The sequence below is a fragment of the Chelmon rostratus genome, chromosome 16 (assembly GCF_017976325.1).
Source record: "Chelmon rostratus isolate fCheRos1 chromosome 16, fCheRos1.pri, whole genome shotgun sequence".
Classification (NCBI taxonomy): domain Eukaryota; kingdom Metazoa; phylum Chordata; class Actinopteri; order Chaetodontiformes; family Chaetodontidae; genus Chelmon; species Chelmon rostratus.
The window spans coordinates 7,151,409-7,167,849 of NC_055673.1; the positions used below are offsets into that span (position 1 = coordinate 7,151,409).

Sequence of the window (16,441 nt, forward strand, 5' to 3'; positions counted from 1 at the left end):
CATCCAAACGTGCTTTCCTTTTGACTGTTCACCCGCCATTTTTAGGTACAATCTGACTGTGCAGCGAGCCTCCAGCCACCTGTTTGTCTGCTTCTCCTACCTGTTTCACGCTGAAACTCACACACAGCCCTCTGCCTGTATTAGGCGATGGCTCTTGACAACACGAAGTGAGGCAGTAAATAGCCCACTAAAGTGGGTCTTGGAACGTCTGTCGCGTCTGCTTGTGCAGCATGATTCTTTTCAGTTGCTCTCTGCTCTGTTTGAACAGTTGGTTTGAGGCAGTAGGCCTCCTTTAAGCACAGATTGTTAGCTTCGCTCCGCTCTGCGAATAGGTTGCTGTGTCAGATGCACTCTGCCTGCCTGAGACCCTCGTGGACGGGGATACACACACGTGTACAGACCCACACACACACCCACACAAAGCGGGACCTGAACACACATGCACCATTGCATTCATACAGAAATGCACACATGCGATATGATGCTCCTTGAGTCACTTTACTGGATGACTCACTGTCTGGTTCAGTCTGTCTCCACATGCTACAGCGTCTGGACCATAATTCCCAGCTAAGACCCTGGTAGAGTATTCTGAAAGCTGTGTGTATGCGTGTGTGCGTGCTTTCACGCCAGAAGAATTATTGCACTATAGTGAAAACTTCTCTGAGCAGCACAAACAGTCGTTCACATTATAGATGACCTTTCTCTGTATACTTTTAAGAAAAGGTTGGAGGGTTTAGAGCAGAGGATGTTGTTCAGCAAATAGTTGCAAAGAGCATTTCTGAGGAATAAAAACACGAACAGAAACAAAAAGTGAATGTGGTTAAAACAGGAAAAGGAGACAGTGGGACATCTCTTCTCTCGCTTCCCTCCCTTCACCCCTTCTTTTCTCCGTCCCTTAATTCCTCGACTCCTGTCCCCCGACTCGCCATGACGCCATCCTGCATGTCTTAATTAAACGGCTGCTTGGATGGAGGAAGGCGCTGAGTGAACGAGGTGATGAAGGGGGGGCTTTGGGGGTGGGGAGGGATGGGCGGTGGGGGATTAATGAAAGAAGAGTCCGTTAATTACACAACAAGGTCAAGACCGCTTTACCTTCACGGCTTAATTGCGGCCCCTGATTGTGTTGCAAGGCCTCATTTTTAATTCAGACACTGGCAGACTAAACTGTTAATTGCTGGTGTTTTGTGTGTGTGTGTGTGTGTGTGTGTGTGTGCGCGCACATGCATGTAAGTTTATGTCGGTGTTTGTATTTGGAGTGTGTATTTTTATAGGCGATCCACCTTCAACAGTGATGTCAGGGCTGTGTTGCATTGTATAAGAAAGCATGGGTGCATGAGTGCCTTGTGTGTGTATTATACTTGCATATATATGTGTATGTGTGTGTGTGTGTGTGTGTGTTTCTGTACAAGCAGCCTTATACAAACACCAATGACGAAGAAATTCTGGTGAAAATTAAATTTTAGTATGACTTTTTTTGTGTTTTTTATTTTTTTTTATAACTTTCTTAGAAGGATTCTGGTGCATAATCAGTGGCTCATTCCGTTACCCCCCTCCCTTCTGTATTTTTTCCTCACTTTTTATTACAAGAAGCAATTTCTGAGCTGTGATTGTCACAGGAAGACCTTGTTGACAACTGCGGTGATTACTGTGCTTTTGTAGCAAGAAACAGTAATTTTTGCATGCTGGGAGACATGAAATCCTGGTGAAAACCTGCTTTAAACCTGGTTTGAATTGATGCTGTATTTAAAAAAAAAACTGGCATTTTCTTCACCAGAAGCCCGTAAGAGCTAGAAACAATGAGCCGTACACATGCTTAATGCTTGGCATCCATGTTTATGCATGTGTGTTTTGATCCCTGACATAGAGCTCGGCCGTTAAGCCCGATGGGGGGTGGGAGGGGTTGCAGGATCGGCCCACCTCATCCATCTCCTTGATGGACCAACTGTTCCTCATCACATGAGGTCTTGTGCACACGTACACACATATATGCACACGGCACACACACCCTCCAAAATCATTTTAACTGTGACCATGACTCCCCCTGCCAGTGAAAACACTTAATCAGCCGTATGGTCCAAGTTACCCCCTACCACTATCTCCATCCATCTCTGCACCCGTTCAGCTTTTTAATAACTTTGGATCAGGATGATGAGCAGGGATTAGGTTTGCCTTTGATGGTCAGCTGAACACAGGACTTTTTGGTGTAGAAATCAAAGACACTTGGGTCGGAGCTTTACAGCAGGAAAGATGTGAGCATGGAACTAAAAAGAATTGTTAGCGCTCTGTTCTGCCTTTTTAACCATGAGTTAGACAGGTTCGGGAAAAGAAGGATCACTATTGCTATAGGACAAGCCCCCAGAAACGTCAGCACGCGTTATCAAGATTTGTGTCTCTTTCCCTCAACAACTTTACTCTTGTACTGAACCAGTTAAATGCCCGGCATTCTTTTTGATTTGCAGATTATATTGAATAAGATGCATCAACAAAATATTGTTTTTTTATTTTTATTGTCCATCATTACTTTTTAACACCTATAGAACAAAACCTGCATTTTGGAAGAAGTGCAATTCCTAAAAAATTACTTGTTTATGTATGCAAGAGAAGGGAAAAAAATACTGATTTCCCTGGAGACGTTGACCGCTGAGATTTGACCTCATGGCCTCAGTTCATACATACAGGTCAGATGTCAAATGAGGGTCATGCAGGTGAATCGATGAGGCTTTCATTGTGTGTGCAAGTGTGTGCATTTGAGAAAAAATAGACAAATAAGTGAATCGAGCGCTCACGCCGTCAAGCAGCCGCAAAGTAAATGATGAGAAAAAGAAACACCTGTGTGATGTAACACAATGCAACACAATAGCTCTGCATTAAATTCCTTCCTCACTTAAAACTTTCAGTTTTTCTTAACTGGTGCATTTTGAATCAGCACTTTGTGGTTGGGACAAATTGGACGGCGTCGTTTCTAAAGGTGTTTCTCAATTTTTTTCTGCTTCATTTGCATATTTGGACGAGCAAAAATGACAGAAACACCTTACAAACCAGTAGAACAGCATGACGGGCCGAAATACGGCCACAGAGGTGCATCAGCACGTCTCTTGGACGGCGTTGAAAAATATATTTTGTTTAACAAGTTTGTATTTGTGACAGGACTGCTGTATTGGAGTGGATTACAATGTACAGTGGTTTCTTTGATAAGCAGATGGTTGTTCCGTCTCAATAGAGTCTGCCAGGAGACTCATGTTTGCAACTAGAATGTGCACCTGTAATCCTGCTGCTGCAATTCAAGCACACACTTTTTTTATTCACACACACTAATGTGTTGAAAAGGATGCACACCGCCCTCATATAGGCACTCATCTACATGATTACACTGCATAAGCACACACAGATATGCACCTATCTCTAGCCTGGTCCCCTCTAAATGACTTTAATAGGTGAGTCTTCCAGGGTTGAGGAGCTATCTGATTACCCTTGACCTCCTCTCTTTTAGCTATTAGACAAAATACTATTGAATGAGCTGCTCTGCAGTTTTCCCCCCCTCCGTTCTCTCTCTCTCATTTCGCCGCGCTCTTGGGAATCAAATTTATCAGGCCGATTTGTCCATATCTGGGTCACAGTCTTTATGAAAATGGCTGATTCGGAAGAGGCAAATGAAAATGGAATGTCATTAGTAGGCGACGCTCACTCAAGTTCACATCCCAGATTTGAATAGCTGATTCAAAGGAATCAAATGAAATCGGCGTGTCACAACAGACTGCAGGGTGAAGATTATGCCTGTTAATTTCCATAACCGGGCCATATTCAACGCACACAAGCGAGGGGTATGCGAGAAAACAAAAATTCTCTGCTCTCCATATCCTCCCTAATGCTCCCGCCAGTGAATGTGATTAGCTTCCAGTTGCATATATTATTAAATGTTTAGGAAATGTAAGATCTAGGCATGTGTGTCACAGTGAATTATGATTTGAATTGACTGCAGCAAACAATTTTTTTCAGGATTACGCTCCGTTTTCTTTGTCAGCGGCTTCTTCGTTTCTTTCAGCCTCCCACATAAACACATGAATATTGACAGCATTTCCACTCGCAACTTTTTCCTGACTCTGTGGTTGTTGTACACAGCAAAAATCAGAGTCCAGACGTACTGTAGACATGCGGTTGATGCATTTTTACACATGGAAAATTGGAAGTAGTGAAGAATGACATTACATATTGCCATTGCAAATGGGGAGAGATGTAAGTGTCTAAAATGCTGCTGTGTGTATAACCTTCGGCAGCATTACCAATCAATATAACTTCTCTTACCTCAGCTTATCTTCGCTCTCAGTTTGAAGGTGGAATTGTGTTTTAGTGAAGTATGACAGGCAGGAGAGACACCGCACACACACACACACACCAGCACGCTGCACAACAGCGTGACTGCTGAAAAAGAGCAGAACATTGAATCTCATTCTGCGGGCGCTCGACCTGAAATTGCCTGACATTCACATGCAAACATGTTTGCTGACTTGCTGATATGGTTATAATGTAAATGACCGGGACGCTCCCTGCTACTGCTCAAATGCACACATCCAAACGTACACGCATAACGCACTGTATTACCCTAGCATCAACCGAGCCCGTCTTCTCCCGCGAGCTGCCCCCCCGTGCAGGCAGGATGTGTGCGGTAGGGGCGCGTGACGGTGTGTGTGGCGTTGTCCATCTGGATGAGACGGCGGATGATGATAATGATGATGACGGGCATCAGTGGGATGTGAAGGCTGAGAGCCTGCGGGCCACCTCGCAAGGCTTGATCGATCAGCGCTGAAGTTTTCCTCCCGAATCTCTTTCCTTTTGTTCGTTCTCTGCCATTTCCTGTCAGTCCACTCCACGGCGTGACTTTGGATTCTTAGTGGTGGTTCTGCGCATTTTGGGACAGGTGCCTCCTTGTGTGTGTGTGTGTGTGCGTGCCAGTACTTGCATGAAGGTGCCATGTTACTAGAATAAGCACGGACATAGATAAAATGCCTGTGTGGTTGAGCTAAATGGAAGCCATCAATCACTCACATGCTGAAACAAAAGCAGCAAACCCACAGTCGGGGCCTCACGGTTGAGGTGAGGCTTGATGATGTTAAAGTTTGACTGTGAAGCACAATGCAGTTTGGTGATGTCACAGTGAGGGTGCAAGGCTTGAGGTTAAAGCTGATTATATCACAACAAGGCTGTTGTATTTCTATTTATTTAATAGTTGAGAGTAGAGACAGAGAGCAGGAGAAAAGAGAGTGAGGACGGGGAGGCCGTGCAGCAGAGAATCAAACCAGGGACTCTGTGGTCACATGGTGTGCATCCCAGACGACGACGACGCTCCAATGAGGCAAAGATTTAATTAGAGGATCGCATCACCCAAATTACAACACAACATATTTATACACTTAACCCTGGAGCTATCTGAGCCTGCAGGTATCTCTCCCTGAGGTTTCAGCCATAAAGCTGATACAACAGAGGTGAATGGACTTTTATTTGCACTGCTAAAAGCCTTCAGCAGTCATATTTGTTGAGGATTACCTGAGTATGAAGGTTATTCCAGGTGGCCTCTAATAATATGGTATGCGAGCGTCTGTAAAATGCATGCATTTGATGAAAAGACAGCGGGTTAATGGGCAGGAGGCATACAGTGAAAGAACAGAATTCAGCCTGGTCACAGCAGCTCGCTTAGGATAAGAACAACAGCTGAATATCTGAAATGTAAATGAACAGTGCATGTGTCTGTCTGAGAGATGGGTAGGGGAGAGGAGGAGGCGATGATATCCTAAAATTGTGCCCTCTCGGTCTTTTGTTCCACAGCCTCTGATAAATCTGGTGAAAATGATAGCTGGAGCGAAAGCAGGGACGGCGAATAACAGGCAGAAAGGGAGGGAGGGCGGGAGAGAGCAAACATGATAGAGGGGAGGGCAGGGGGACGGGCGAGGGGCATTTGGCAGGGAGCGGAGCTGATAGCAGTCAAGAGCTATTTGAGAAGATGAGATGGAGAGAGGTAAATGTCAGAGCGGCTTGGGCTTTAGAGGGAACGGTGAAAACATTGGAAGAGAAGGAGAAGAGGCTCTGTCAACAGTCGGCGATTGTGTATGTTGCATTTTGTATCACGTCAGAGCCTCAGCCCACTGAGTCAGTGTGTGCTCATTACACATGTCATCTACCTGGTTTTATATTCATGTAAGACATACTGGGATTACAATACACACGATACATGAGATTATGTATGTACAAGACATTCACCTTCAAAAGAAAGACAAATTGATGCATAATATATATAATTCTATGCATATTCCTTGAGAAAGTCAAGCATGATTTACAGAAATACAATGAAAAGCTACCTTTACGATCGCATGGTCGCTCAGTTCACCACTTTGGCCCGGACTGAAATATCTCAACAACTATTGGATGGATTGCAATGACTGTTTGTCCAGACCTTCCTGGTTCCCAGAAGATGAATCCTGCTGACCTGCTGCCCACTTTTTATCTGCTGCCACCATGAGGTTGACATTTGAAGTTTTGAGAGAAATGTCTCAATGCAACTATTGGATGGATTGCAAAGACATTTGGTTCCCACATTCATGTTGCGCTCTGGATAAATTGTGACCCACCGTCAGGTCAGAATTGTAGTTTGTACTTCGGTCCATGATCAAATACGTGCACATTCCCATCAGCCTCAGCTCTACTTTGTGTTTAGTGATTAGCAAAGTAAGGTGAAATAGCATTGCTAGCAGGCTTAATTGTGAACCAGGTAAAATTTTACCTTCTTCACATAAAAGTGTTTTGTTTCATTGTGCGTATGTTAGCATGCTGATGTTAGCATGTAGCTCAAAGCACCGCTGTGCCCAAGTACAGCCTCACATCGCAGCTAGCATGGCTGACTCTTGTGTCCAAGGCCTTTGTCAGACTGCCAGTCCAAATCTTTTCTTTCTTTCATGTCCAGATTGTATCCAGATCGATTTTACAAAGTCTGGACAGCAAAAAAAAAAAGAAAAAAAAGACATGAAGTGCAGTTTTTGCAAATCAGATCCAAGACACATTTGGGTGCGGTTTGAAATCTCTACAGATGCGTGTCTGCGCTCTGCCCACTCAAATCAGACGATATCTGTCTTTATAACAAGGAAGGACACTGCGCTGACATAGTCTTGATATTTACATAATTATAATACACATTAAAAATTATGTAAATATTAAGTCTATGTCAGCGCAGTGTCCTTCCTTGTTATAAAGACAGATGCCGTCTATTTTGACACAAAATGGTGACTATAAATAGAAACTTTTGTTTGACGAGGACACTCGGCTCATCAAGGCTGATCTCTTTGCACAGAATCAATGTGAAGTACAACAGTCTATATCGTCCTTTTTAATACAGGGCTGCGAAAGTGTATCAAAGTCACCTGGTGGGCTCCTCGACTTTAGTGATCCAGGGGGTTTAAGTTTCCTCTAAACAGGGTCAAAGCGTCTTTTGCATCAATCCGAACACGACACACAACGAAGACGTCAAATCCAGAGTGAATCAGATGATGGATCTCCATTTCTCATGCGTCCATGTTGGAAAGCCGTGTCCCAAGCCTAGTTACTGATGCCTACCTTGTTACCACTGCAACCTTTACAGATAGGTTCATGATGTCTGGGCACAAATTCGATCTGATCACATGTAAAAAAAAAAAAAAAAAGATCTTAAAGATCTGAAATGAGACACTGAACGAGGCCTTAATATCTGTGAGTTGTCTGAATAATCCAGCAGCACAAGGTACCCAGATCAGTGTTTTATTATTCATAGGTCTCCAGCAAAAAAGCCATCTTTTAAAATTCTGTTCAACAACCTTTTCTCACATCATGATATAAAAGATGGAGTTTGTTTCATTTGACTCACATGTGTGATAAAGTCCAGTCCATCAGTAGCGATCTCTGGTGACGTATAACAGATAGAAATGCTAGATCTCAGTTTAGATGTGCTGTATTTATTTCCTGTTTGTCTGTGTGTGTCTACATGTGTTTGATGTTCGCCTATACTGTGTCTGGCTCATTCTGAGCACATTTGTGTTTGATGGCCTCCTGGTTCAGGTGTTTTTGTGTTTGTCCGAATGGATGGTTGCCCGTCCGTTCCTCCCTGCACTTCCTGTCGGCGCAGACCCGGCGCTTGCGCTCCTCTGACGTAACACAGCAGCTCTTTGTTGTGTCCAGTTTGTGATGTAACCGCTCTGGTGCTGTAAATGTTCCGTGTCTGAGTGCATGCCTGTGCGAGGAAGCCACGGAACGGATCTGTGGGTGTTTACATTCATACGAGTGTGTGTAATTGTGTTTGTTGGCAGAACTCTCCAGCGTGAAGCTCGTACACAGCACCGCTGACATTAATACCCCTGGCGGCATTGTTCGCTAGTTATCCTCCTGTGTTCTCTGTGTGATGTCAGTCTGTGGTAACCAGGGCAGAACAGAGAATAAAATGATAAAGCAAAGCGTTGACCTGAATGGCATGGCTCAGAGCTTTCTCCGCGATTACACTGCGAGGCAGCAGCCAGTCAGTGGGTAGACGTGAATGAGGTCTTTACTTTGAGCTGATAACAGGGATTTATGCTGTAATTCAGGGCTCGGTCATATCTTCAAAGCAGCTAGACGCACCGACAGGTTATGACACTGCGTGTAGCGCGAGAGAAAATTGTTGTCTCCAAAAAGCAGAGCGTGGAAAGTGTCACAAAATTGCTTTTTTTACATCAGTCACTTAACGTCAGCCTGTCGCACTAGAAAAACCAAAGCCTGATTATGAAAGATGCGATATTTAACCGCCATTAAAGGGAGCTGACTTGGATAGTAGCCACCTTTCCCTTCAGAGCCCAGAGGTGTCAAATAATTCTTGCTCCCAAATTAGCAGTTTGTGTTCTGGATTTAATCAGTTGTGTGCACGGCTTTCTTCATCAGCGGCCTTGATTTAATATTGTTTTTGTTGTGACACAGCCAGTTTGAAGCTCTGTCTCTCCCTCTCTCGCTGCCCAAAACACAAAGCTTCTCCTTAATGAAAAATATACAGTAGCTGTCCAGGTTAACTGCTGCGTCTGTACACAGTAAAACATCTGAACATAAGGCTTTTTTTCACATTTCTCCTCATCCTCATAATTAAGCAGTTCACCAATACAGCTAGAGTTTATCTAGCTGTATTGGAGGCTCTACCTTGGTATAGCACTTTGAATGTTTCATTTTGTTTTTTACCACAGAAAATAGGCCCTGAACATGCATGAGGGAACTGAATCATCTAAATCATTTCTTAGAGATGCAGCATTTTGGACCTAGGTTTAAGACATGTGCAAACACTTTCTAGGCCCATGTGTAGCCTAGCTGTAGGGTTGGCAATGACGTTCTGTCCACCTCTTTGGTCCATGCTGAAATATTTTGAATGACAGATTGCCATGATGTTTTTTACGGACATTCATGGTCCCCAGAAGATGAAGCCAGCAGGTTGAAATGGTCCCCTGACTCTTTTGATCTAGTGCCACCCTGACATTTCACGGTCCGTCAAAATTGTAACTTGTTCAAGACTTTTTATGAGTCGTATCAAGATTGTCTGAACTAAACTATTGACATTCCCATCAGCATCAGCTGTACTTTGCCTGTCGTGCTAATGTTGGCATGCTAATTAGCAAATGTTAGCATGCTAGCCACCTAAGTCACCAGGATGGTGAGAGCGGTAAACATCGTGTTAGCTAAACATCAGCGTGTTGGCCTCGACATTGTGAGCCTGTTAGCACGCCGACATTTGCAGTTAGCTTGAAGCACCTCATTCTGCCACTCTTTGCCGCTGACATTAACTTAATCAATAGAGGGAACAATATGTATTTTGACCAGAGCACTTTACCAGTTGTTTCTGGAGGAAAGGGGGGGAAGCATTTTCCATTCATTGTTCGACTGTACCGCATTTCTGGGGATTCACGCTGGCAACCCTCCAAGCTCATTTCCCTAAGCTCCAGGATAGTCTAAATCTACTCTACTTGGGCTGAAGTTAATGTCTTTAAACATTTTGTTCTGGTCCAGTGTTGTCCAAATCCAATTCTCTTCAGCCAAAGTCCCATTATTTAGTAAATACTGTCTTTTTGGAGGGAGACTGGTTCCATCCCGTTGAGTCCAATTTCAACTGGTCCACTTCAGTCAGACTCATCCGGGTACCATAACATCATTTCGCTACTTTATAACTTGATCCAACCTGAAACACTTAAATGTACCAATCGGTCATTTCTCTCCAAGCCGCCTACCTGTCTGACCTGGAGTTTTTTGCGTGTGCGTGGACGAGACCTTCAGAGCTGTTTGATGGTGATGAGAATTCATTTTGTGGGTGTTAAAGCTGCCTCCGAGCTGAAAGAATTAGCATCAGAATCAGCACCAGCCAAGCAGAGGCCACTGATCTGAATTAAAGCTCTTTGAATTATTGATTTACACCTGCCGGAATCACATCCTGGCTCCCTTGTATCTCTCAGTCCTGCCTTCACCTCTTCTTTCTTCTTGTTCGATGCCTTGTATAATTTGAAAGTGAGTAAAACTGTAGCCAGAAACCAGGGACAGTGTCATTTGTCTTCTGTGTGTTATGATTCTGCATATATGCAAAAGTTAGGTTTTAAGTTTTGGATGCATATTTTTGTTTATTCCTCGGTGGATGTGTGTGCATAACCGTGGAAGTTAAGCTGTGTGTGTGTGCATGTGTGCGCGCGTGTGCTTGTGTGTGTGTGTGTGTGTGTTTAAAGCAAACCTCTTTTAGTGTTATTAATATTAATTAATGTGCGCTGTCAAGGAGGCAAAGAAACAATTCATTGCTCACATTTATGGTATTAAGTGCTTCATGATTTATTAATGGCCGTGTTTAAGGTTAGAGAAAAGAAAGGGAAGGGGAAAATAAGAGAGAAGGGCAAAGTATGAACTGATTCCTCCCACAAAGACAAAAGTATATTCAAGTAATTTGTCAGCTCATTGAAATGTGGATTCTTTGGCCTTTTAGTTTCTATTCATTAAATGCGAAAACTGTCGGAAGATCTCAAAAGTGTAATTTTGATCATGAATATTTTATTTTTTTTATTCTTTTGATTAGATGAATATTTCTCATCCTTCATCCTGCCGCCCACAGCCTCTCAGTGAGCACACTGTGCATGCAGAACAATGCTACTGTTACATATACAAACCTGATTGGACATATACTCCACTGGAAACAGTGCAAAGACAGTATATTTAGTGTTTGACCTCATCAGCTTCATTGGTTTTTGTAAATATCTGCTTATTCTGAATCCGATGCAGCAACACAAGTTGGGACAGGAGCAACGAAAGGCTGAGAAAGTTGTGGAACGCTCCAAAAACACCTGTTTGGATCATTCCACAGGTAAACAGGCTGATTGGTAACAGGTGGTAGCATCATGATTGGGTATGAAAGGAGCATCCTGGAAAGGCTCAGTCGTTCTCAAGCGAGGATGGAGCGAGGTTCACTTCTTAGTGAACACATGATTGGATAAAGGATGTTGCTACATGGACTCAGGAACACTTTGGTAAACACAGTTTGTTTATAAACGATTGCATCCAGGTTTTCTTTACATTTTAAACAGCCTCCATCCTTTTTTTGGAATCGCCGCTGCATCCTCCCGCTGTCGATGACCTCGGACTCACTCACTGCTTGTTTCTCGTCTGTATGCGTTACATATCTGTGCTCGCCTGTTTTCTTTCTGCCTCCCTCTGTTTGTCGAGCTGAAGGAGTCCACTCCCCCCCGTTTAATGTCCGTTCTTTGCACAGTGCATAGAGTCCCCCCTTTCTGTCTCTCACACGCCATCTGTCTGTCTGCTGGTGTCTCCTGTCTCTCTCAACTATCTCTCACAGCAGTTGGCCTCCCGCCTCATCCCCCACCCCTCCCTCCATTATAGGAGTTGGCATGTCGCTGCATATCTATATTATTAAACCTTGAAGAAATATGTCTGTATGTGTGTGTGTGTGTGTGTGTGTGCGTGCGTGCGTGCGTGTGTGCGTACAAATGCTACCATGTTCCATTTAATCGAGGCTCCCTGTTGGCACAAAGGACAAATTGATCAGTTGGTTTGCCAGCTGTCCTGGCAGATCTCTCCTTCTGTCTCTCTATTTCTCTAACCACCCCCCTCTCCCTTTCCCTCCCCGGCGCTCTCATTTCCAGTTTAACTTGTATACCTTGGCAATGAGAAGGCAACGGGATGAAAACAGAAAAAAAAGCATGTCTTCTAATGGCTGGTCTGTTCTTCCTTACAAGCATCTTCTTTTTCTCCCCGCTGTTGGACGCATTTTAGAGATTCCACATTCTACCATTGGCAGATGGCAGCTGGCCCATTTTGACTGATGCGACCTTTCCTGGCGTCGGCTGTTGGCGTGCCTTCGAATCATGCCTCGCCGTGGAGGATGATGGGCAGCGTGCAACGCCAGCTCCTTTTGTTATCTGAGCCGCACATATTGTCTTGATACACCCCTATCATTAGACACACATTTCCAAGGTGGGCAAATGTGTGTTCACGCTGACGAGGAGAGATAAGTCGGAATCGCAGCCAGCCACGAATGTGGCTAGCCCGCTTTTAAACGTGATAGGTAGAAAACACGAAACCCATTTCTGTTCTCATAGATCTATGCATAATTTTGCCTTGATTCGGATGCTATTCACGCTTGATGTGCATGGCGTGGCGAGGGAGGGATAGTGGCAGCACGGTCAGGTACAAAGAGAGTCTACTCCAGAGCTGCATGACAGGGTGTGTGTGTGTGTGTGTGTGTGTGTGTGTGTGTGTGTGTGTTTCTGTTGTGTCCCCATGCTTGGCTGTGCTGTGAGCTGAAAGCGAGAGGCTTTTCTCTGTGTAATGACAGATATCAGAAAGTCGATTACAAGGTTCTTACAGCCTCGGATACGCAACTCGCAGGCGTACACACAGGCGCAGAAAAGCACGCACGCACGCTCGCTCTGATCTGAGCCAGGAGAGGCCGACGAGGCCCGCTAATCGATGTGCGATGGCAGGCCTTTTGTGCGCGTGTGTGTTTTGTTAGAGTGGCTGAGTAACAGAGGTGGGATAACAGAGGCCCCTTCGTTATCGTGCTTGTGTCTTGATGAACGTCCACAAGCCAAAAGCATTCTGGGACAGCAGCTATTGTGCGTGTGTCTTTGCGCCTGCTCCGTGCACCTCAGCAGACCTGTCGTCTGCTTGCTGCCTAAATGACTGTATTCTGGTGTGACGCAGTGCCAGAGACCAGCGCTCACCGCTCAGCCTGGTTCCAGACCTCTAAATCTAAAAACTTTAACTCTAACGGGTCTTTCTGTTGCAAGCCAATCACAGCTGTCATGGGTGGCGAGAAAGATGGTGACATTACTAAGATGTGAGTCAGACAGTTCAAGATATCTTGGTTCATTACGGTGCTGTTCTAGATCTTTCTCCATGATGTATAAAACCACACATGACCACAGAATAAAAATTCTACATGTTTGGGATCTAATGACTTAAATACATGCTTCTTGTTTAAATAGAAGCATGTAGCTGACTTGTATTGCTAACATTACCTCATAATTTATTGGGCTAGCCACCAGAACCGAGCCAGTTCGGGTTCAGGTCTGGTTCAGGCAGGGATCATTTGCAGGGAAGTAGACGATATGGAGGAATTTTGATTTAGTCATCAATGCACATGTTAACGAAGCTGCTGGTTATGGTGACATGTGGGTGCAGGATGCAGGCTGTCTGACAACAATTGCGTGACACAAACTCTGTGCTGGAGCGATGTTCACTGTCTACCTCAACAACATCTGGCTCGGGTTGGGTTTGGACTTAAAAAACAGAATGCCAGTCCTCTCTCAGATGTGGGTCAGGTTCGGACGGAAAAACGTGAGCCAAGCTGCGTTCAAGTCCTCGAAAGAGGAGCAGATGAGAGACAGAGAAGGAGCGGTGAAAGGCAAAGCAGAGAGGAAAAAAGTGTGACAGGGATAAGAAAGACAGAGAGAAAGGAAAAAGGAGCGAGAGCATGCCAGAGCTGTTAAAGTAGACCCGCTGTTTAGAATACAGTCTCAGAAGAGAGCAGACTGGAGCATCGAGCGGTAGCTGGCTCCCTGATTTCACACCCATTATCACCTGCTACAAAGGCACGGCAAGTGGAAAATGAAACTGCATAGAGGGAGAGTGTAAAATAACCTGTTTTATTCTCTGTCTGTGAGCCGCCTGTTGTCACACATGCATTGATAAGCTTCTGTTACATGGTGTGTATTCTCGAGCGCTGCGCATGTAAGGTCATGGGTGCTTGTCGCCCTCGCCCACATTCTCACCTTTCCTAGCCTCGCGTGCAGCAGTTGGGTGTCACAGGCTGCTGAGGGAGAAAGAAATGAAGCAAATGAAGTGGGAAAGGTTGGAGAACGACAAGTTTTCTGCACTTTGCTGGTTTTCGTCAGCCTGGCCGGCTCGCTCCAGCAGCGGCCTTTGATGCCTCTCGCCGAGGCCACTGATCACACGCGATGTGAGAATTGTGTTTGTCAGATGGATTAAGCCAAAGTCTCCACTTCTTCTCTCCCTTAATCATATCTTTTATCTCTTCTGTACTTCCCTGTGGATTCGCTTGCTTCCTGTTTTTTTCTCCGTTCATTCTTAATTTCCTCTCGTGAATTATAAGGGAGATTAGGAGAGATTTTTTTCTGAGGCTTTAAAGCGCTGCTCATCTTAGGGGGATGCCGGCGTTTCTGTGCAAAGACGCAAAAATGCTGAAGTGATTATAAAACAGCTTTAAATTGTTATAAAGAGCTGAAGAATTCTTATTATCCACTCTGCAGAAATATCTTATGGTTTTTATTCTTTTAGCGTATCTTATACATGTGGTTTATCTGATCCTTAAATGTGGCTTTCAGTGAGGTTCCCCTTGTTAAGATAAAAGAAAGCAGGAATTTTCCTGGACGTGTGTTTAAGTGCTGCTTCTCTGTGTGTTCTTTTCCAGCGTGCCCCCCTGGCTCCTACAAGATGTCCTCCAGGCAGCAGGAGTGCTTTCCCTGCCCTGCCAACAGTGTCGCGGAGGAGGAAGGCTCTGTGGTGTGTGTGTGTGAGGAGGACCACTTCAGGACCCCCCTGGACACGCCCTCAGCACCATGCACAAGTAATAACGTGTTTAGATACGCGTGTGTGTGTAAACTGCACCTTTTCCTTTGACGCATCACCTCGATCGTTTCGCATTAAGTGAGCAATTTCATGTTTGGAAGCCAATCATTATCACACCCACGCACCCATTCAGCCTTTCATATGTCCTCTCTTGCCGTTTGCGTCTTCATCCTTTAAGACCACTTTGCCCCTGTGCTTTAACCCGTCCTTCACCCCTGCATCCTTTCATCCACCTCCTCCCCCTTCTCCATCTCACCGCCTCCTCGTCTGACCAGCGCCCGCCTCTCCCCAGCCTCCATCGCATCATCCATCCTCATTCTCCCGTCTCCAGCTCCTGCTCATCACCCCGTTTCCATGTCTCATCTCCCCCCAACCTTCACCTCTCCTCCGCCCTACACCCCCTCCTCTAGCATCGTAAAAATCCACCCAGAGCCATGTCGGGTGTTTCTTATAATCATCCTGAATTTTCAGCTGCTCTGCTGATCATGAAGTTGTGAGGTGGTCAGAGAGTTTTAGAGCTACAAGGGAAACATTTTTTCTCTTTCTGCTTCTTCTTCTTCTTTCCCCTTGATAGCGGCAGTAAACATCGAACATTTGCTGTCTTGTTTGCGAGCGAGTTGAAAAGTAGGGATTTATTTTGACAGTTTTAGATGTGCTACATTTTAAAGATGTCAAATAAATCCAGTCTTTGTTTGACCGGTTTTGATCTCCCGTCACAATCGTGCGCTTTATTTTATGTTTTAAGGTGGACCTTGCGCCCGTGCCTCACCTCGCTTTTATTTCGCCTAATAGTATACACACATTATATCCATCCGCCGCAGCCATTTTCTTTGCCTCTTAACCTTCATCCCTTTTATCGCCCATCCATCCTTCATCCCTGCTCCTAACATTAGGTCCACATTAAGTATCCGTCCAAAAAGCCCATCACCCCTTTCCTGCCATCTTTTTGCTTAACCTTGTACTTTCTCTCCATATTCCTCCACCTTTTCTCCCAACATTACAAATCCATTTTCGGCCATACATCCATTAGCCCCCCCTCCATTCACCGGACCACCCCATGTTTTTCCACCCTTTCTTTTTGACCCCCGAACGCACATTTCCCTCCACTTTCTCCCCGTCTGTCTCCTTAACTCGGCCACTCATCACTCTCCTCTCTGCCGACTGCCTCCTCGCATTTTCCTTCCTCTTCATCCTTTCATCCGTGTGTGTTATCACCCCATCCTTCTTCCCTCTGTCAAACTGAAACCCCATCCCTCTATCCTCAAGCGACACACTCTATAATCTCATCCCCACTGTCCACGCGTTATCCCATCATCCCTCACCTCTTACCTCC

General features: G+C 44.9%; 1 protein-coding gene across 1 annotated transcript in view; it reads left to right on the plus strand.

The window, feature by feature from the left end:
• LOC121620132 (ephrin type-A receptor 7-like) overlaps positions 1 to 16,441 on the plus strand; it is a 148,823-nt gene that overhangs the window by 83,435 nt on the left and 48,947 nt on the right. The window contains exon 4 of the mRNA XM_041956083.1: positions 14,951 to 15,106. Coding sequence (XP_041812017.1) covers positions 14,951 to 15,106 — 156 coding nt within the window. The remainder of the gene's footprint in view (positions 1 to 14,950; positions 15,107 to 16,441) is intronic.